The 24,291-nt window shown below is 30.3% G+C and overlaps 1 protein-coding gene and 1 long non-coding RNA gene across 3 annotated transcripts; one reads left to right on the top strand and one right to left on the bottom strand.

Annotated features, from left to right (window-relative positions):
- The first annotated feature begins 381 nt into the window (after positions 1–381).
- LOC128896832 (uncharacterized) lies at positions 382–11,139 on the top strand. 2 transcript variants are annotated; one of them, XR_008462117.1, is made up of 6 exons: positions 382–543; positions 659–823; positions 1,626–1,745; positions 2,774–2,847; positions 3,876–3,900; positions 7,500–11,139. It is a non-coding gene; the product is annotated as an uncharacterized LOC128896832 (long non-coding RNA). The 2 variants fall into 2 exon arrangements; XR_008462116.1 differs by lacking the exon at positions 3,876–3,900.
- Positions 11,140–11,675: 536 nt separating this feature from the next.
- On the bottom strand, positions 11,676–23,482 carry LOC128896795 (cell division cycle and apoptosis regulator protein 1-like). The gene is made up of 15 exons (XM_054160265.1): positions 23,320–23,482; positions 22,575–22,702; positions 21,358–21,629; positions 21,027–21,281; positions 20,365–20,628; positions 20,067–20,292; positions 18,571–18,848; positions 17,600–17,855; positions 15,765–15,830; positions 15,477–15,680; positions 15,146–15,325; positions 14,676–15,026; positions 14,221–14,581; positions 13,806–14,146; positions 11,676–13,513 (listed from the first exon to the last, which is right to left on the bottom strand). The coding sequence occupies exons 1-15, from the start codon at positions 23,375–23,377 to the stop codon at positions 13,277–13,279; spliced, it is 3,477 nt and encodes a 1,158-aa protein (XP_054016240.1). The 5' UTR covers positions 23,378–23,482; the 3' UTR covers positions 11,676–13,276.
- Between the last annotated feature and the right edge of the window lie 809 nt (positions 23,483–24,291).

The following is a 24,291-nucleotide window of genomic DNA, read 5'->3' as shown; positions in this document are numbered from 1 at the left end:
ACTCCCTAATTTCCGGCTCTTATAGGAATTCTGGGACACCCTGTATATCGTAGAACACTAATTAAAGAAAAATATATGGTAAATATCATTCAAATTATATCGTATTTGGTCTCGTTTTAGTCAGAAAAATGTGAGGAATACGATGGTAAAAGTTTTACAATCAAAAATTTAATAATAAAAAAGTTTCACCGTTGCATTTAATTGTCTCACCGACATTCCCTGATGTTTTCGCTCCGTCCTCTCCTTTATTCGCTGTCCTTATCTACGTTCGACGCTCGTCGGCAAACATCAGAATATACGAACTCTACGATAACTGCACAAAGTCAGACCCGAGCTTGTGCAGTTATGGAGACATTACTGTACTTTTATATTACATTTATTGTCTTCTTTTTATTGCTTTTAATTGGATCAATATTGTCAGCTTATTGTTATTAATGCAATTAAATTATATTATAATTATATAGAAATATATTGAATATTTTATAATTTATCGCATCATGCTTACAGGCAGAAACTCTCAACCCATTCGACAATACCATAAAGGTCAGTACTTTATTTGTATTTTAAGAGAAACTTTCCAACTTCAACTTATGAATGTTCCTATTAACCTACGTATTATCCATGTAAATATAATCTATATAAATTTCTCGAATTTCAGAATGGTCTCTTCTACAACCTAAACGAGGGAAATACCGCTGATGTTAGTACCTCACCTGGTAGCGGAGGTAATAGCATCGCGGACGAATTGGCTGATTTACGTAGGCAGGTTATCTTTTTACAAGGTCAAGTGGAGGACAGAGATCGAACTATACAACTATTGCAGGTAAATTAATATTTATCGAGTAACTGTTTGTTACCAACCAAGTTTCTTGGTTCATCTATAAATATAGTTTTATTACAATAAAAGTCAGTTACGTTGCTTAAAAAATAGGATAAACTTTTGTACAAGTTTAAATTTATTTCTGTATGAAAATACTAGTGAAACTATGGAGAAATTTAGAAAAATGGCAAAAGGAAATATTCATTAATCCATGAAAATAAATGCAAAAGTGTAGAGAATATCAAGGGTAATATTCATGTTACGTTACAATTAAAGTGTAACGTTTCATATTATAAGCTAGCAAAATTGCAATATTTTTACTCTAATATAGGAAGAAGTACTATAAACAAATAATGTTTTCTACACACGAGTAGAATTACCATCCTTGAAATATAAAAATAAAGTATATGTCTCGCAAATAAAGAATACTATTCCATCCTCAAAAACGTTGAGCTAATATTATTCATTACATTTATCCAAATGTATTGCAAATTATACTATTTAAATATCAAAATAATACTAAATGTCTTTCAACTGTAATACAAATAAAAAATATAGTATAATAAATCAGATTAAACTATGTAATGTGATTTTTGCAATTTATCATTTCAAAAGAAGTAGATTTAGCTTCCATAAATGAAAAGCAAGAATACATTGTTTTAAAGCCTCAAAAAAGGTACATATAAAAGAATATGATTGGTAAACCTACTCGTGAGCAAACAATTCATACATTCTGTCCTAATAACTTAACTCGACAGTTTCTCAGAGACAATGTCATCAATTTTAACAATTTTATATTTTCTAGTTCCAAATGTCGAAACTTCAAGGACCTAACGGCGTCGACGGTCAAACGTGTGTTTTAACCAATAACCATAAGAATATTCCATCCGCGAATACGTGCAATGCTGCTACGCAAACAGAGAAGGTACGTTTGTCATTTACAAGTCATAACACCACGAATATTCAATAAATAGTAATTATGGTTTACTTAATTGCATCTTACAGATGGTTACTTTTGTTTCAAACTGTTTCAAACAATAGTCACGTAACAATTACTAGTTCTCGCTTTGTGCAAATAATTCACGTAGCAACGTTATAGGGACTCAATGTATATATAAAATTCTTCAAAGCAGTATTATTAAACGCTTTAGCTCAATACTTTAAAGTGACATCAATATTTACAATTATATTCGTAGAATGCATATAGATCTACACATTTATTTTTGATACAAAAATTGTTTGCACATTTGTTTTTGAGTTGCACACATTTCATACATTCTGTCCAAAAGAATTTTTTATTATCATGATTTTATTGTTTACTAACATTTGAAGTTTAATTTTATACATATACAATTTTGTATATCAGTTCGTTGTTATCATTATTGATGTCTATGATCTGCGCATTAAATATTGTACAACTCAACTATACACAAATTAATTTACAATAAGCAGTTAGCATATATCTTGCATAATATTTGGTATTTAAAAAAATTTTAAATAACGCAAGTCGTAAATAATGTACAGAATATTTTACACATTTTCTAAAACGATTTGATGGTACCCCCCTTTCACTTAATACAATTGATGTAATATTCAATTTGTTGATTGCAAACACACAAACATATAGGTATTCGTTCTCATTTGTATGTACCTATTTGTGTACTGCACGTTTTTCAGTCCTTATAAAATGATTAATTAATGTCCTCAAATATATTTAACACATGTCTTGGATATGTTTAATTTTTTTTTTTTTTTTTTTTTTTTGTATGTATTTCTTGTTGTTATTTTAACAGTATATTCAATTATTTATATTTAATTTATTATATATTCTTGTCGCAAATACCACTCACACAATAAATGCTATATTGCAGTTTTTAACTTTAAGAATCTTACTATCTGTCGTATAATTTATTTTTATATTGTTTATTTATTACTGTTCAATTATGGGTACAGACACGTCCAGTGTCAGCAGGACCTTCACTCTTACAAACACTCCCACAGGATGGTGTTATGGGGCCTCTAGTTAGGTGAGCTCTTTTTTCCTGATCTTATAGCTCTATTCGAATATAGAATAATTTTATCTCTTAAGAGTGTCAAGAACTAAGAAATTCAATTTTCAGAAAAATCTTAGGAAACCTTTAGAATAATTTGTGAGAAATAACATAAATTTCAGTAGAAAATCTAGGAGATAACATTAATTAAAAAATTAAGAATTACTACAGTAATTTACGTTTCATTCACACTAAATTAATAAGAATTAAATCGATATTACAAATGAAAATCCTAAGGCTTTTCTTTAAAAGATCTTTTTATTTGACTGTTTAAATAATATTTATTTTCCATAATACTAATTTGAATCCTAAGATTAAATAATAATTTTGTTGGCCAATAAGTTTGTGAAATGTAGAATAAAGAAACTACCCTCAATTTATATAAACATATTACATGCATTTGCAAACACGACTTTGTTCTATTACTTTTAATTATACATTAATATAGTATTTCTTAAACTTTATTTGTCGCTGAACCCCTCAAAATAGTATATAAATTTTTTAACGAAAATCCTAGAGTAAAAGTTAAATTATTATTTTTATAATAAATTTTAAAACTGCTTCATAATAAAATGCCATTATGCATTACAAATTTTACTTCAATTTTATTAATTCTATATTTTCCAATTAAAACTTTTTATATATTGTGAACTAAAGGAATGCACAATTAGGTATGAAAAGAATTGATGTACCCTTACAGATCAAATATATAATAAAATCAATAATAAGATAAAGTGTACAGAACATATATATTTGTGTAAGAAACATGTACGCTACAGTCAATATATAATATATGTAACTAGAATTTTGTAATTCGTTTGAAAGGAAAAGAATATTTAATAGCATCTTTAAATTACATAGCTATTGCAAGAAATTAGGCTAAATGTATTTGCAGCATTTGCAAACATCACACATATATAACATCATAAAATTTGTCATAAATAACCCTGTTGTTCTTGCTGCTCTGGTCATTTATCTTTCCCCGGTGATTCCATGTGAAACAGCTTCAGGATCGGGAAGGTAGAGTCCGTCAGTTTGTGTGACTTACTATTGGGATATTTACTCCTTTCTGCATTAAACGCCTTTATATTCATGCATCTCTTTTATATTAGGATCACTTGTTTAATCATTCGATACTAATGTTTTGGGTTTCTTTTGCATGCGACAGTAGCATACTCTTTTGCTTTTAAATTTCTTTCGTGCTGATTTGTTTGAAATCATTTCAAATGCTTACGAATGTATATAAACATTAAAACATATTCGCTGTAGTACGTCTAATAATATCCTTTAGTACTGTATTTAAGGTTTGCGACCGAATCTTGCTGTATACGTAACTACAATATTTCATTTTAAGTCCACAATTAACAGCATTGTTGAAAATATTCTATTTTTACAACTATTTTTATATCCAGTATTCAATCTTTAATAGTTTATAGGAACTATTGTATGAAATCATTATTGACAATAATATTAAAATACAATTTGGAATTTATTTCAATCAAATTCAATATACATATCTTACAAACATTTATAGATAAATATCAATTAAAATAGTTAAGAATTAACAATGTGTATGTTCTCAGAACATTGTTCTGCATAAAAAATCATTATGTATTTACTTATTAACGTTTAATAGCAAACTTATATTAATACATGTAACAATTTTTTGTTAATCGTACAATAGAGACACGAATAAGAACAAACATGCTTCATCGTTGCAATTTGAATTTTCTTTCTATGATAGTCTAGATTCGATTGCAAGCCCTAATAAGAATATATTAACCCTTTGGTCTACGATTTACTGTATGATAGTGTGTGCCATAATCAGGTATCAAAATTCCTTTTCACACGACGTGTCTGACTCGTGTTTTTCATGTTCGACTCATTCTGTACCACGAGTCTCACACGTTATTATAGGTTAAAGGGTTAACTAACATAGTTTAATATTTCAACAGTTCAACATGCAACTATAATGGTTCTAACAGTACATTGTATATAAGATGCGGATCTTGCTTTAAAAGTGTCTTTGTGAAACTCTAACTCTCTTAGCAACTGATACTCCTAGCATGTAGTATTTACAAATAGATAAATGTATGATCAATTGTAAAATACAAATTAAATATTTTTTTCCTGGGATATTGTTTTGAGATTATAATGGATTTACAATTAAAAATGTTTCATGCTGCACTTGATAGCCATGTGCGGTAAGTTCACTGCCTATATTACGTATTCTTAAGAAATTTATTAATCCAGACATACTTTTCATTCATTGGTAATTCATCAATTTCTACATTGAACATTTGGTGCCGCATAATTGTAACCAAATATTGGGTTTCTTAGCAATTTTTCGATCATTTTATTCCTACCGTTGGTCTTGGATGATTCCCAAAAGTGATAACGGTCATTAAAGTCGGTTAGTAAAAGTGGTTATTAACATAAATTGTGAGTTAATAAACGCTGTAGCAAAAAATTGTTACCAACAAAGCTTATAGACGACATTTAATTATACAGTGCCTGAAATTTCTATAAAGCCACCACGTTTTTTGGTAATATATTAGAATTATTCTGTACTTGTGATAAATTTGAGTATGATTTCATTTTAGGCGTATTAAGAACACATATATATATAGATTGAAATAATAGAAATAATATTTCTTTAAATAAATATTATTTCTTTAAATAAATATTATTTCTATTATTTCAATCTATATATATATGTGTTCTTAATACGCCTAAAATGAAATCATTGTGTCCACTATATTCAATAAATGGTATTAAAATTGTGTCTAATAATTCTGTATACTTTTCAGAATTCATTTTAGGTGTAATGCAACAGATTGGTGTCTTGATGTCAGGTTTAAATGCAGCTCAGATCATTAATGTACCACTACCAAAATTGCGACTCATTGTTGTCTTTTTTTTCCTTAAATCATGCCAGCAATATTTAAAACCATCTGGCCCATCTAAATTGAATTTCTTTTCATCAGAAAAAATAACAAATTCCCATTCTTTGACCAGGACATGTGTGTTTTTGCAAAATCAAGACGAGCCTGTTTGTGTCTGATTTTGAGTGCTGGTTTTTGCACCATTTTTGTCCAGTGGTATTGTTTGGAATTTTTTAAAATTTGTTGTACACGTCTTGTAGTTACTGGCAAATTTCATTCAACGCAAAGTTGTGCTGCACTTCTCAATTCTCTTGATGCAGATCTCATTAATAATGAATGCTATCTCTTGGTCAGCTTTTGATTTGAAATTCACCCCTTTGGGATGGTTTTTCCCCTAATCTTTTCCTAAATTTACATAATTATTTATAACGGTACGTGATAGGTTAATTTTTTTTGCAATTATGCGATTAGAACATCCCATATCCCTATAAGCATCAATGGATGCCTTTTCTTCACTGGTTAACAATTGTCCTCGTGGCATTTTACTAGTAAGAAATTAAAATATAAAAAATTACCATTTCAATAAATTTACAGATCAATTTTTACGCAAATACCCAAATTACTTTTTTATTGGAGTTTTACTTCCTTTATGGTACCCAGCTGGACTTATTAACTCAGAATCTAAGCACAAACTGAGTGGTCTTATATGTAGAAATTTCGCACTTACAGTGGGTGTAGAAAGTATTCGTACACTGATCAATTTCCAAAATAGCTATGTAAAATTGTAATTTATTATCTTATTTTTTGTAAACAATGACATTCTACATATTCTCGGAAATCTCTAGAATAGATAGATTACAACAAAAATAGCTATTTATCTAAGTTGCGAAATGAGCAAGAAAAAAGAAACAAGTAATCAATAGAAATATTGAAGCAATAAGTATTCGTACAACTGTTTCATTTTTAAAACTTCATTAAAAAGAAAAGAATATATATATATTATATTATATTATAAGTATATAATACTTCCTTCGTAGGGATTTCCTTTTGATTTTATAATTATTGTATACTTCCAACTATTAAATTAACTAAATTATTAGTTATTCGAAGTGGGATCTTCTTCGATTCCTCTATTAGAGCCATTTTTAAAAGCACTTTACTGGAAATTTGATGTTTTCTAACTCGTATGGTGCCATAAACTAATGTGTTTACGTTACAAACTCTACTGTAAACGGTTCGTCATAAGAATCGTACAAATACTTCTTGCTTCTATACTTTTACCCACTTTTTGCATTGTTTTGTTAATTTCACGAATTACATTAACTAGTAAATGTTGTATCTATCTTAGAAACTTCCGAGAATATGTAAAATATCATTGATTGTAAAAAAAGAAGTTGAGAAACTACAATTTCACACAAAAGTTTTTTGAAAAATTGATCGGTGTACGAATACATTCTACACCCACTGTAAGCACAAACTAAGTGGCCTTATACAAATTTCGCACTTATATTTTGCTTCGTATAGCAAAAAATGTAAACACAAAAAATGTAAATTAAATATAATTGTAAATGAGAAAAAAGTAGTAAAGTTAATATTTTTTAAAAATTCGTCAAAATATTGGGTGGCTTTATGAAAATTTCAGGCACTGTATTTGTTACTGTATATTCAGAAACTCTAATTCCCCTAAGTAAAATGAATCGAGGATCAAAATTAATAGAAGAATCTGATGTTTTATATTTGTAGTTGGAGTGACTCCTAGGATCGACACCGCCCTACATCGCGCATAGAGCTTAATGTTAACAGAAGTACGTACAATAAGATCTCGTGAAGAAGAAACCTCGCATCGTCGAAATGGGCATAGTTGTCAGTAAGAAGGACTTTAAAGTCCACTGAAGTCCACCGAGTCGAAACAATATGGAGCAACGCGAGATAAGAACTGCTAAGAACGGAAGGGAGTCCCACGAAGTCATGTTACAGTTAGAGAACTCGCAACTTGCAACATCGACTTTCATACCATCACCGAGACCCTAAACCTCGACAGGCCGATCGCACAACTCGTAATTCATGTAGGTGCGAAGTTACGTTCGACTTTCGTTTATTTTTGTACTACCTTCTTTTATTTCCGCGGGGATGCTGCACAGTTAGCTCTACAAAATCGAATCGTTGCCTTTAATTCGTAGAACGTGATACGGGTTAAATAATTAAATAATTTTTTAAATATTATAATAAACACGAACGATGCGAAATTTCTTTTGCAATCATACAACGAGCAACAGAAAAACGTAATGCTCTGAACATTTGGTACACACGAATAACAGAAATAATGTACAAATAATGTATGGATAGTTAAGGACAATTCATAAGTTCCTATCTTTTCACGTTTATGTTTCATTTAATTTTTATGCTTCACGAATCGCAGAACATGAAATCATTTTTCAACAGGGTCAATGAATTCATTTGATTATTAGCAAAACCTTTGTAATTAGATGTGATCGTGTCACTCTGTTTATGAACGCATACTAATGCATTTTATCATATTCTATAAATTGCAAAAGTTTTGCGAAGAATCTACTCATGTACTTCACTTCACATGCTAGTTAGCTACAGCTAGCAACATCTGTTTATTTACATTCCTTTAAATTAACAGCGGTTGTTCTATGAAAATTTCTTTTTAGTATTTTTAACCTTTTAACCACCAATACTGCGAAATGGAAACTTTGCTCTACGAATGGAGAAAAATGATTAATCTTAACACTTTACCAACCGGTACCAGTTCAACATCCAATGAATATTTTCGCTTGTCTTATGCTCAGGTAAATTTGTACGCTTTCTGTTATTATAGGATAATCAAATTTAATAAACTTTATTCTTTTTATTTTTGTATTTTACTTTTTGTATTCACCATCAAGGCTAAATTTGTTAAAATTGTATAAAAATATGGAAACTTACAGAGCGAGGCAACTAGTATCTCAATACAAAGTAACGAATACTTGCTAATTACCATAGCAACCGATTAAACAGTTACCAGTCGGTGAGCATTAGAGACAAAAAGCTACTTAATCAGCCACCAGTTGGTAAAGTGTTAAGAATTAACCTTTGCTTGAACATCACAGTTTCTAAAACATCTTTTTAATCTTTTAATCCTTTTAGTTTAAACAGCACCATGCTCTTCAACGACTCAATCATTTCTTTCTGAATAATTTTCTCTATTCTCAGTAGCTTCGAGCCAACTTCTTGGCAACTTTTCATTTTTATACATACTATTAAATACCACATTTTAATTTCAATGTATTATTCTCTATTTAATGTACAAATTTTTGACGATAAGTAATATGTTTTAATTAGTCCTGATCCTAACAGTAATGTACAGCTGTTCAGATCAGATCGTTCTTGTAAATTTCTTTATAATTTATGTTACTTGTAATTTATTCCATCGCTGGCATGTAAGATTATATTTGGTGCTATTAATTCTTTCAGTTTGCAATATTTAGATTCTCCTGAATTATAGAATATATAAAAATATCGTAACTGCAATGGCCATTGGTTATTTTTAATGAAAAATTCTTGAAATTACGATATAGTTATTTACATATCTTTAAACGAGACAATAAGAACCATTTTAAATGGTCGGTGTATCAATGGAAGAAGGTAAAGATAAATTTATAATTTATTCAAGATAAATCGATATCAGGAGATACTAAATATCTTATATATTGTATATTCTTTTTGTATAATCTTTAATTTGTACAATGGTATAATAATAAAATGGAGGAGAATCGAGAGGATAAAACAATTTTTTATATGGACAAATGTAGTAATGATATTGAATTTAGTGGGTCTCACCTTCGTAATGTAACAGGCTGATATGTATGTATGTATGTACAAGAGTGTACCGCAGGTAGAGAGAACCTCTTTAGGATGACAGACTGAATATCAAGTAACGATGTTACTTTGGAAATAACTGGAAGGATATTTGATGATTTTCATTATTAATATTTCGGTTATAACTGTTTAAAAAACAGTGTTGTCACAAATTTTTAATAAAATTGACTTCATTTAAAGATTATTTCACATATTCTTATTTACTTTTGTTTATTGTTGCAAAATGTGAAACTTAAATATTTTTTAATAATGAAAAGTCTTCAAATTATAAATATTAATCATACATTTTCTTTTTGTCTCTCGTCTTTCAATTATTATGTTACATCTCGAAATTGATTACACGTTTAAAGAATAAGGTAATTCTATGATAAATTTAGTTTCTCGCATATGATATTTTTACTTGAGCAAAAAACATTTTTCAGTTAAAACATTGACATTACCTTTTTCTGTAATTATTCTTGATTATTACCATGTGCAGTTTCCTGCTGAAAAAAATGCAAAATTTGAAAAACTGTGCTCATGTATCTCTACTTACTTTTGCCAAAAAATAGTTGAATTCCTTATTAGAATTAAATCTGCTTTTTCAAGATAGATATACTTGAGCACAATAATTGATAACATTTGTAGAATGTTTTATGAGATGCAAACAAGTTATTCTTTAAAATATTAATATTTATGCAACAAACATACAAATATTATATATATATTTAAAATATTCTAAAATTATTTTTGTGATTATAATTGTGCACAAATATTTATATCCATGCTTAATTACTGTATAAAAGTTAACGAACAACTTTCAGCAGGATGCTCTTTCACACCCTTGTCGTGTCAACAGTTGAATAATGTGCAATTCTTCAAAATTGTTATAATGCTGATGAAATTATTTGATTAATATGGTGTACTAACAGATTGTAAAGGAATTCGCACAAAACGCAAGTTTATTTGTTTCAGCTAGCTTTTTAAATTATATTAATGTTTTCGATGCTTTAATATTGTAACCATTTCTAAAAATTTTGGTAACTTTAGAATGAATGAGAACAAATTGTACTTAAGTAACGTGCAATATTTTTTTTGTGTTAGATGAACAGAATTAAGTTTCAACAAAGTAGCAAATATACCTGACTTGAGCAGTGAATGATATATGACTAAGCAATTATCATTATAAATGCTGCTGTTCCTTGAACGTGTAGTACTGCATTTATAAAGTGTAAAATCTTTTAACGATAGGCACCTTTAAATGGTTAATATTAAAAAAAAAACATGGCAACCACAAGTCAACCTTGTAAAATCTTAATAAAATACAGCTGGATTATCAGTCTTATTTAACATTTACAAAATACTAAATATAAATAAAAGCTTTCTCTTGTAATTAAATAGAAACACGGGTAATTTATGTCCTGTATTAGATAAACCTTACTTTAATTTGTACATTATATGTATAAATATGTTGCCTCTGTGGTCCTAAATGCGATAGAATAATAAATGAAGTTATGTTTGATTGGATCGTTATTAATGTCATCCTGGCTTATCATTGCATATAAATTCAACATTGATTATTCATTAATATATTAATTATTGAATGTAGCAGAAAATATTTTTGTATGAATGTTTGTCAGAAGTATTATTACACAGTCATGAAAAAATAATATTTATTTTTCCTAGGATATATAACATTATTCATTCAGTAATATGTGAATAAAAGTACTTTATTTAAAATGTGTCTTGTATTAGCCTTTTTACATAATCCAAAATTTCTAAAAAGATTTCTCTAAAAATATATTTATTTATTTTTTGTGTGCCATTAGTCTTATTCGATAAACATTGTTTTACACATCAATGTTAACCACTACGCTTTAGTAATAAAAATGATACTGGTAAACTGGGAATTTATAAAATTTTATTTGATGTATTATATGTTGCAGTTTTCTACTTGTTTTCTTCTTGTTCGAAACATATTTTTTGATAAATGATCATCATTGATTCGCATTTTTCTATAATAAATATACACAAAGGTAAAAACAAAAATAACATGTATTGTTCAAAATTTATTTTCTTTTTCTCAATGTATATCCTCAAATTTCAAAGTACTGCTTGCCAAGTAAGCAATTTTACAATGTTCATCATTTTTATCTTACGTACATGGTTATAATTTTATATTAATTCTTAGAGTTCAAGATTTGTTGACAAAAATGTAATTTCATAAATAATCATGAACCACGATTAAGAACGATTAAGAACGATTAAGAACGATTGTCTATAGTAGATCGTTGTGTACAAAACAATGTTTTAGGAGAATGTTTGCTGGATACTTCTTTACAACTATTCAGGACATTTTATATTCGTATAATGAGCAACGTATATTTAAAACATGGGACATCATGAGCACTCATCTTTCTATGTTTACGTTGTGTCATTATTAATATTTAAATTCTTGTAAAATTTATATTAAATAATGTTAACAGAAATCGTACTTGTATCTACAACTGCTGAACTGGTATGTATATACGTAATGATTTTTTTTTTTACGATTTTATAATTATTACTTTATACATATTAATGTATTTACTTGAAACTAAATTGTCTATAGATACTTTGGTATCGAGATTACTCTTAGGTTCTGTTTTCATCAAAGTATTTACAACAATTACAGGGAATACAGTTTCCTATTGTACGCAGTTCGAGAAAAACAATGCTAACGATATCCCTTAAATCAATTTATTACTGTCTACTTTATGATTGGTGTTATGCATAACGCATAAAAAGTTTTATTTCATACTGCCTTCTGTGTACAAAACAATAAATACGTTTACAACATAATACAAACACATTGCTATCTGTTAAACGTGTTAATCGATTGCTATGTCGAGAGAGAAGTTACCCGTGATAAATGAAATTCATCTAAGCTCACTTAAGGATTATAAATATGCTTATAATCCATGCGCAAGAGGAACGACACTATGGTTATGATTCTAAATACAAACTATCAAAAGAAAAAGAACTTTGCGTCGTGATAAATGTTCTCTCAGAAGATCACAGTTTATCATTAAACAAAATAAAGTAAGAAAAAGAAAACGAATTTTTTCAAGTATCAATGAAGTGATAAATGACTGGATTTATTTAAAAGTTCATTTAAAATTTGAAATGTACTAGTAAAATGATGACAATGTTTAATGTAAACTTATTTCGAGATTACGATATACACTGTCAATTAGTACCTGGCACGTTAGGTATTTTTAATAATTTTTAAGGATTTCGTCTATATCTACATAAAATTTGACAAGTTGATTATGAAAACTTGCGATGTAATAATCCGTTCTAATATCTGCATAATTCAGTATCGTTTATGTGTACTAGTTTTTCTCTAACGTAATATGCACAGAAACAGGTTTACCACACATTGTCACTGAGTGAAAAAAGTTATAAAACAGGTTTTTTTTTCAGAGTCATTTACTTTCTCGTGGGGAAACTTTATCCCATCCACCTTTCGTGCTATCGCCACTAAACACGTTTATAGCTTTCTTGTTACTAATACAGCTAGAATTTTATGTCAACGCGCGAGCATCTTTTACAATAAATAAAGAACGTAATGTCTATTACTTCTTTTCTTTATCCGTAACTTCCTCCTTAACCGAAACTTAATTGTCACATTTTTTGTCTTTATCTGTTTCTGGAAAATCTTTCTTTAACGCAATCTTGTTGTCCCCCCATCTGGTATCTGTTTTAAACTTATTCTCAATTTCAGATCCATTCACTTCGCTAACTTTTTCATCTTGTATCTCAACGATTTCTACTTTCTTTGTATCAGACTGCATCATCTTCGCTGCTATATGATATATATTTTTCACTGCGGTGGAATATGTATGACATTCAGTCTGCGGAGAGAAAAAGAATGAATAAAATATTAATATATCTTCAAAATCATCTGTTTCCATTATAATTTTATACATAACCTACATAACCTGTAGGTTTGAGTCCTTTTCAAAATTCTTAAATGTTCTCTAAAGTAATAATCAATATTAAAGTAACATAAGAAAATAATTAATATCTTATTATTTTAATTTAAAAACATTAATTTGTTTGCTTGTAAAGACTAATGAACAAACCAACCGATATGTTTTACAATCTTATTACGTTCCTTTTGTATAGGAACAAGGCTGTACTCACCGATACTTTCTTGAGCTTTTCATCTGTACTCCTTAATTTATCTTTGTACATCTTCAAGTCTTCGGAAAGAACTTTAATATTATTTGTCTGTTTTGTAGATTTATCGTTTACTATTGTCAGCTCGTGCTGCAACTCCATCATGCGTTCTTCCGTATCTAATCGAGCCTTTTCCGATCTCTTTAATTGGCTTACGAGTTTCTCTACATCTAATAAAGAGCCTTTGTACATGACAAAACCTTCCGATATGATTGGTTCATCGGATTGCTCTGAGGTTATATCTTTACGTGCTCTCTTCGATGGTGGTCCACTTCCAACAAATACTGGTAACAATTTTTTGTTTCCTAAAATAGAATAAAATATTAGTGCTGTACTCAAATAATAATAATACTCAACTTGTAAGAGTTTGAAAATGTACCAAGTGCTAACGAACGTAGTATCTCTTCTTCGTTCTCTGTCTTAGTTTCATCCTTGTCTGTATCTTTTTCATCTTTCTCTTTCGGATCATCTTCCTTGGATCTATCTGTTAGTTTACGATAATGCAAAGAATCCCTTGTTACTACCTTTTGTACTAATTTACGAACTTGAGCTCTTGACAAATTCAATCCTAAAGTATAAATAAGTTCTTCGATATCTTTGTCGAATATGTATCCGCAATGAGTTTGATCAAAATAAACAAAAGATAGTAAAAGGTAAGGATCGTATGTGTACAATTTTGTCTTCCTCTTCCTTCCATCCCTATCTCTATCTCTTCTGCCATCTTTAATTGAATCATCATCCTGCAAAGTAAAATAATTATAAACTTAGAATCCAGTAATATATTCAATGAGATATATATATATATATATATATATATATATAATTTATCATTACGTCAGATTCTTCTTCTTCTTCGTCATCATCGTCATCGTTCTTCTCCTTTTCTCGCTCTCTATCATCAGTTTTAATTTTTGCATCCTTATCGTCCTTCTTATCCTTACTTCCTTCTCGTTTCTTGTCATCTTTCCTTTCATCTTTCCTAATACATTTTTTCTCATCGTCCTTCCTTTTATCGTCCTTCTTTTCATCTCTCTTGTCATCTTTCTTATCCTTCTTCTTGTCCTCGTCCTTTTCTTTAGGTTTTTCAGGAAGACTGCACAATGACCGATAAATTCGAAAGCCAAAATCTCGCATTAACATTTCGTTAAAGAGTTCCGCAAATAGTGATACTTCGAAGGAATGTTCCTAAAAATAAATGAATTATTAAACTACACCGTTGAATTAATTCCTTAAATCGAGGTTTTACCATAGAACGTTTTTTTATATGTAACATAATTTGATATACGAGCATATAAATGTAATACCTTTGTATCTTCTGGTCTATAATCTAAAAGTACACTTAAAGACATAACGGTACAATCGAACTTTCCACTTTTAGCCATTCTGGAAGGATGAACGATGATGTGAGACGATTCCGGTAAAGTGTACCGTTTCTCAAGAGAAGCACGTTCGCGTTCACAAAGCTTCCTTCTATCTTCATCGTGCTGTAATAATATGACATTAATAAAGTTACACAAATCAATTTATTGTAATTAAAATATGTATACATCATATATCGTTATACATTGACTTTTATCTTTAATTATTAGAACAGGAATACTAAATAATACTATTATACTAAATAATACTACTTACATCTTTAGTATCTCTGAATTTCTTATCGTCTTCTTCCTTCGGTGGTGGTGAAATATCTTTTTCATTTTCGTCGACATCATCTTGTCTTCCTTCTTCCTTAGCTTGTTCTGAGGTTATCGCCTTTGTAAGTCTTGCAAGCAACTGTGACTTCAGCCCTTTGCAATTTAAAGTACGCGCAGCTAATTCTTGTCGTAGTTCGGTCACCTGTATGAAATTAATGATATATAAATATATGCAAGTGATAAGGAACCTAACGGTCACTAATAATCATAGTGAAAAAGTACTGACGTTCAGAGATTTTGGATCCAGCTCAGAATAATGAGTGGGGTCCTTTTTCTCGGGCACAGGATCATCCTGAAAAGAAGAAATCATGCATTATGCAACGGAAGTAAAGTACAGGATACAAAACTACAAAACAGAAGCAGCCCCTATAACGAAACGAAACCACTCCCTCTTCATTCTTTCAACGCTCTTTATTTTACCACCACTGTCTCACATTGTAATGACATACACGGTTCTTCATTCACGATGACCTTCAAGTATGACTCAAGTAACTGCTAGATTCTCATAGTGTCCTGGCTCTGGTGTCTGTGTGGTTGATAGGTTATGGATAATATCAATAATGTTGTATACAACGATTATCAAATGAAACTTTTGAATGATTTATCAATGATGGTGAGGGTTTCGGGAAAGGGAATGGCTCAGCTGCGCTCTTCTCCGAGCTAGGCTTGCTTGCTTCTCTTGTTAATGTAATGTGACTGCCAGTGGCTAAGGGAATACTTGCAATACATTACTCATTGATCTTTCTGTACTATAGCTCAATTATTTCTGACGACGATGTAAACGTCCTAAAAATATTCCAATCTACGATATACGATTATTATATCATTTTTATATCACTAAGTATACGATATATCATACAGATATAATAGAAAAGATGTCAATGAAAATTATATATTACCAGTGGTGGATCTTTTTTTATCAAGATTTGAAGTTACTTATTTTGAGAGACTATTTCATTTTTTGGAAATTTTCTATTCTAACCTATCGTTAATATAACGAATATCACATTAAATCAATTACCTATTTCTTATATAGTAAATATCACTTTTTTCAATTTTTTAAATACACTAACACAGCTAACAATAAATTCACAGATATTAAGATTTAAATAAAATTAGAAAAATAGGTTATTTATGTGACCAATATCATTTTCTGAAAACAAATAGAATTTCTTTTCTACTTCTGAATAATAGTTAATTTAAAGTCAACAAATGTGAAGCTCTACGAACCCTCTTTTACCATAGATCCACCGCTGTGTAATAATTATATTATCAAATTGCATTCTATTATAATTAAAGTTATAAGATCATAAACAATTGTTAGTGTTGTTACGATATTTAAAACCAAAATTAATTTACACAGTTAACAGTCAAAATTCAAATACACTCAATTCCCTGATTACACGATTCTGATTTAACTGGACTCAGAAAAAACTAATTCTAAGAACTAATTCTATTTGTTTTTTGCACGAATGGTTAGCTTTAATATAATTTCACAATTTTTAGTATGAAAATAATACTACTATGTTTATATATTCAACCTTTGTTTTACAGAGGACACGGATGACACCAATAAAATTTTAGGTTTCTCACCTTCAGAGGTGTATTCAATCACGTTTTTCATTTTTAATTACTTTATACTTATCATGAAACTTCTTTTCCTATACTCACTTCCTTTTTGATAATTCTCAATTTTTTCTAATTTGAGTAGGTAATCCCTATTCAATATAGTATATTCGAAGCATTGTAATGCAAGTGTCCCTGTTAATTATTTACACTATTCTTTAGAACGTATCCATGTATCCAACGTAACCATGTAGAAAGAGAATTGAGTGTACCATAATACAAATATAATATATGATACGATAATGTTCTCTAAGAGAAATCTGAATAGTTTAGTTAAAGAATAAACAGCGAAATATCGAAAAACAAGAAAATACAAGATTGGATCAATGAGCAAGTAGAGCCTATTGAAAATCCAGTTTAGTAATGGGAAAACAGTTGCACGATTATATAATGTAATAAAAAGGTAAAAGTAATATGGGATGATGTTGGCAGTGCCTTTTGATCAGCGACGGCAGCCTCATCAGTGTCATTGGCAGCATCCGATTCGTCAGGGTTAGAGACAGCGCGCAGCAATTTTCGCTCCAGTTGTTTCTTATAGTTGAGTTGCAGGCCATCCCATTCCAATCTGGTAGGTACACAGCTCCAAACATCTGGGAGAAATAGTATGACGGTTTCAACGCGAGAGGGCACCACTCGCCCCGACTTGTGGGTCGTTTCAGCACGTCTGTAGTAGAGTTCCAGGAAGCGGTACCTGTGCCGCAAGGAAAAACAATATCCAAACGTCAACTCAGGTTAATCCCGCTTAGCTTTGCCTTATATGCTAAGTGTTCACTGTTTGTTCGTAAAGCCCACGCACTGCATACAAAGCCACACACAGCGCACAATGTAGATTATACGATAAAGCACGACTGAGTGGGTCACAACGATAATAGAACAATAGTGATGATCTGTCTGCCACGACTGCTCATAATATCATCATCTGGGTGCTCGATACAGGATCCAGTGCAGCGATTTCCATCAGCTCGGTCGTGTACAGTACAAATGCATACTTCCTCTATAGAGATTGAACTACAACCTTAGTTTACCAAATCAGTACTTGCATTAGAAGTTACTTTTCCTTACGTAGGGATACACCTGTCGAATGTTTCCTAACGCTACAACATTCGATCTCGTGTCTTTAACGCAGTTCAGTTATGTAAAGATTACGCATATCACACATCTATACAATAGAGATTATTGAACAGAGTCCACGAGTCCAATATTTTTTAAATGACAGATTTTAATTTGAGCATTCTGTTTTACCGAAGTAACTCGATAATGTACCAGCGAGTAATGAAATAATAACGAGCAGAAGAACTAGATAGCATCACGTTGCTCTTAAGATAAGTACTTCGAATTGTATTCTAAAAATTAAAAAAAAAAAAAGGGGGGGGGGAAGTAAAGTGTCAATATCTGAAGAATCGTACCACTGAGTGCAGCTGGATAGATCAATTCCTGTGAGCGCTTTACAAGTCCTCACTGCTGTCCTGATCAGAACCGATGGATCCTTGTCAGGATTAGGACCATCCAAAGAAGGACTCCACGGCCCACCAATAGCCATCGTTTCATTTTTACCTCGTAAGCCTACCAAGAAATTTATTAACCGTGTGGGATGTACATAATCACGATCTGGATCTCTATCCTCAGAAACACCACAACACCGTTTATATATGTCCTCCATGGCAGGCATGGATATCAGCATAACCTACAAAATGTATATACTTTAGTAAAATTTGATTTTTATGCTAATTTTAAAACGATATCACTTTAGGAGATAATTATCAATTTTAACTAGAGTTTGGCATTATTTTAATAAATTTTTATCTAGACAAATATCTAGATAAATATGGTGACTAGTCAAGTTTTATTTGGATAAAACTTTCATTCGAATAAAGTATTTGCAAATGAAACATTCCTTATTCGAAGTTGAATGAATAAATACTTCTTCGTTGTAAATGAAAGCAATAATCATCATACGCACATGTTTTCGCTGTATGTATGTATCAAATATATGTTATATAGTATATATGTGTGGTATGTGTGATTATTATGTGGCACACATATGTGGTATTTGTATTTTTGTATGGAATGTGCGTCTTTTGCCGTACATTTATGAAGAATGCATGCTTGTACTTTTGTGTGTAATATAATTTTGATGTAGCGCAAACAAGTTACATGGAGAACTGAAATGCAATGTGCAATATTACATACACATATACAGTCAGTGTAAGAAGTATTCATACAGGAACCAATTTAAAATAAATGGTTCCTGTACGAATACTTCTTACACAACTTATTACAAGAAGTACTCGTACAGCAACCAATTTAAAATAGATGGTTCCTGTACGAATACTTCTTAGACTGATTGTACGTCTCAAACAAGCACGTGCGTAAGTAGATTTTCTCATTTTCATTAAGTATGAATGTTAATTCGCCTTTTTTCATTATTCAAAGAACAAGTTACTTAGATAATAAATAATGTTTTATTTACTAGTTACGAATAAAGTTGTATACGAAAAGAAAACGTATTATTCGAATAAAGCATCATTCTTTATTCGTGTATCTTTTTCTTCGCAGAATGAAGACGGATGAATAAATTCTTCATAATATTTGTACTGCGAAAAAAATTCATTTCAGATAAAAATCTAGATAAAGCCTTATTTGTTATCTAAATAAAAAATGTCCAAGTCTGATCTTAATTACAATAGTCAATATTAAGACGTATAGTGCATTTTAGATCTAAGAGTGTGGAGCGATTTCTATATGTTTATACAGAACAGAATAAGAATCGTATCACAGAAGTAGAAAGAGTTGTGTATAGAAATCGCTGCACATACTTACATATAAAATGTCCTACAAGACAATAACAGTATTGTTTCTTTCTGTGAATAATTTCAACCACGAGAGGTGTAATGTGACAAACCTTCGCCGAAAAAAGATAATCAGCATCTGAGGGCTCTAGTACTGCTGTATTCTCAATACAAGGATCAACGTCCTTATGCATAACATGGAAAGAACATGGTTTATTAAGAGCAAATGGCATGTGTGGCGGAAATGCATCGACCCATCGGAAATTAGTAGAAAAGAAGTCACTAGGTATATACATATTTTGATAACGTCTTCTTATTTCAAGCACATCTGCTTCAGGCCTAACAGTAATAATTAGCAATAAAATTATAGTACAAAAGGAATATATTATAATGCATATAAAATATACTTACAAGTCGAGAGCTATTTTTGGTATCTGTACCATATAACGAGGTACAACTCTGGTACGTCGTCGTGGTCTCGGAGATTTACTTCTTCTAGTCCTCGATGGACTGCGTTCTTCTTTCTTTTCGCGTTCTCTGATTCTTTCTTCGCGACGTCTCTTTCTTTCAATCTCGTCTTCTTCGTTTTTGCGTTTTTGAGGAGATCTTTCTCTTACTCTTCCAACTTTGTTGCGATTACTAACGGTATTAGCGCTTGTTGCGCTAGTTGTAAATCTAGAAATAATGCTTGCTCCATGAAACGGTTATATTATACATGAACAAACAATATAATTCACATAATATTAGTAATATATATAATTCATATTAGACACACAACAGAAATTTACATTTGGTGTTGAACAGCCTGTGAACTTAGATTTAGAACCTCGTTAGGGATTTACTAGGTTAACTCAAGAATTGAAATAGCGCATCTTTCACGTTAGGAATGAATCTGTAACACAGTAAACTATTAATACTTTCCCAATTGCTCTTATCTAATACTTTCCTACACCCTTTATTTAACTGAAAACATTGAAGGATAACAATAAACGCTCACAGACTGTTTAACATGAGATACTTTACCTATCGACAAGTACTTTCTTCCCAAATGTTTATAAATACGTATTATTTACCTATTGTTAGCATTTTCGGTAGGTGGAGGTACAGCGTTGTATGTTCCTGAGGTTCGATTTTGTTGTGGCTGTTGTTGTTGCTGCTGTTGACAGGCAGTTTGATTATTTTGCTGTGTATTAGTATTACTATTATTATTCCCCATAGGGAGTACTTGTATTCTAGTAGCGCTCCATTTAAATGGCATGGTTGGGTTGTATGATGCTTCTACAAGTACACGATCGCCAACAACTGGATTGGAACCCTTAACGCATTCCCTAAAATAAAAATGTTACACAATGTAAATTATAAGCTAGAAACATAATATACATATGTGAATTTCGATTTCATTACTTAGTTCTAAACAAAACGTCTTCGTCCACAAAACCAAAGGTATTGTATACTTGAGTTACTGTGCCAGTAAAAACTCTTTGCTTGGTAGACGACGAAGGTACATTTTGTTGCACTTGCTGTGGTACACCAGATACAGAAGGTTGAAATGCATTTGTGTTTAATCCTCTTGGTGTTGGATATGAAACTGTAGCAACTTGCGGGTATAACTGCCCTGCTATACCGGATGGCAAATTAGATCCGAGCGTTGCCATTGAAGCCATAGTTATATTGGGCTATTTAATAAAATATCTGTTACTCAATATCTATTAACAAATACTTTAACACGAGTTATTTCTTAAGTATTATAAAATACAAATTACATGTGGATAATGATTAGTCATATAGAGTAATATAAGTTTAGATTGAGATTTATTGAAACTTTAATCTCAATATTTTAATGAATAAGTTTTAATAAATAAAACATACGCATAAAACACTATAACTTTAAACAAACTATATATATTTGACAAATAGTTATCCAATTGTTAAAAAATGTATGTATCGAATTCATGTGGTATATACAGTGTTGAAATTAAATCTATAATCTAATAAATTCATATCAGTATTTTTTAAAGTTTGTAATTTTACTAAATTTTCAATATTTAACAATTTTAACATTTCAATAACATTTTGTTTATATTTAAAGTTTATGGACATGTTTTCAACTTAGAAAACTGGCTACTTCGTACTAAACTCTGCTTACCATTCATTTAACAAAATTTTTTTAAATAACTTATATACAAACAAAGCCATAGAAAAAAGATAAAATAGTCTTCAATCAATTTCCATCTTAATTTGTATTGGTCTAGATAGCTAATTGTTGTCTGCATTTGAAATCTGTTTTATTTAATAATTACCAAATGCAATTTACCAATGTAAATTGATTATTTACTAAAATATAATCTGATTATATTTGACACAATACAATTACAATGTAATCATACTGTAATTATTGTGTAATTGCAGTGTAATGTATATAATTACCACATAATTACTGTATGATTACTTTGTAGTCATTGTACGACTGAAGTACATTATCCAACTTTGATTAATAATAGTAAATTAAAATAATAATATAAATCATTCTGAAATTACATAGCAGACTATTATTTATCATTTTGAACATATGTCGTATTATTTACTTACTGTATCATTAATCATCTGCTTTTATTACTAACCTGTTGTAATCCCAAGCTTTGTTGATAGACTTGTTGAGTTTGCTGTTGATATTGAACCATAGGTTGCCCACCTATACTACCCATCGCCTGACCTAACATTTGTTGTTGAATGTTTTGAATGCCTTGTCCTAGATAGAAATAAAAATAAAACATGTGCTAAATATACTTCTAATGTTCAACTGTTAATGTTTACATGATGAGATATACTATGTAAATTGTATTACAAATCTGTTGCATAATATACGATATTGGTTCATTATTTTATCGATGCATATCGAATATTTATTTTTAATTTATTTTGAAATACAAAAGATTTATAATATGTTCTCGCTTTAAAAAGTTGTGCGATTGTAAAAAATGAAAATACACATATATTATTTTCTTGTTTATCTGTGCTTAAAAATTAACATTTATCTGAAATTCACGTATGAAATTTACGAATACATACAGGAGTTTAGTGTGTAAAAGGAGAAAAGAAAATTGTTTTATTTAATTGTGGTTGCAAATAAACACTGTAACAATTTAGAGTTTTCTTTCCCTTACAAAATATATCGGAGTTCAATATTTTTGCAAAGAAGTAATGAATCATTTTTTCATATATTTTGACAATGTAAAAAGCATCGATAAGAATCGTTTTATAAATACATTCTACTGGCTTGTGTAAATTATAACAGAAACTTGGCAACGTTGTTGTCTTGCACACGAGACGACAATAAGACATATATTAATAATGAAGTCGACTCACCTGCATTGCGAACCCATGGTGGGTTTTTGCCACCTCCAAATGGCGAAAGATTACTCATTTCTTAAAAAGTATGTAATATTATTAATAATACAAGTTTAACAAGATCTTGCACTCTTTTAATTGAGCGTCCTTCATTCGGGCGCCATCTTTTCAGCTGTGACTACTGAAATCAAATGTTGCCCTCTACAGGAAGTACAGGGTGTCCCAAAAGTGTTGGAAGTCATTGAAAAGGGTGGTTCGGGAGGTGATTTGAAACAACTTTTTCCTCGGCGAAAATGTTGCCCGAGGCTTCGTTAAGCAGATATTAACGGAAAACACTGACCAATCAGAGCGCGCATATGCCGGTGGAGCGGCCGCGGTAGCCTATCAGCGCGATCGCCTAGGCGCTCCAACGGTATACGCGCTCTCTGATTGGTCCGGAGTTTTCTGTTGATATCTCCTCAACGAAGCCTCGGACATTTTCGCTAAGGAAAAAGTTGTTTCAAATCACCTCCCGAACCACCCTTTTCAATGACTTCCAACACTTTTGGGACACCCTGTATATTAAATTTTAAATATCGAATGAAATGTCTACTAATGCCTACTAAAACTCACCAAAGCGTTCAACAACATAAAAACTATATCACAACGCTCAACAATTAATTTTTGTAATATACTAGTAATGTTCTGATAATGATTGTTTAAATAATTCTAAAAACTATTAAATAGGAATTCAGTTTGATTAAGTCGTATATGTCACAGATGTACAGGCAGAATGAATCTCCAATTTTGATCAATTTTGATGGATTGAGACCTGATAACAGTACTGAATGATGTGTTTTTCAAATAATTTATAATGAATAAGATCTCTTATTTTCAGATACAGTCCATTGTAACCGAAGTAATATATTATTCTATTTATATACATTTTTGAGAAAATAACAATTACTATTTTATTTGAAATAATTTATTTGATATACATAACAAAACTAG

The sequence above is a fragment of the Hylaeus anthracinus genome, unplaced genomic scaffold (assembly GCF_026225885.1).
Source record: "Hylaeus anthracinus isolate JK02 unplaced genomic scaffold, UHH_iyHylAnth1.0_haploid 11978, whole genome shotgun sequence".
Lineage (NCBI taxonomy): Eukaryota > Metazoa > Arthropoda > Insecta > Hymenoptera > Colletidae > Hylaeus > Hylaeus anthracinus.
The sequence above is the reverse complement of the archived record's forward strand: the minus strand, read 5'-3'. Positions and strand labels throughout refer to the sequence as shown.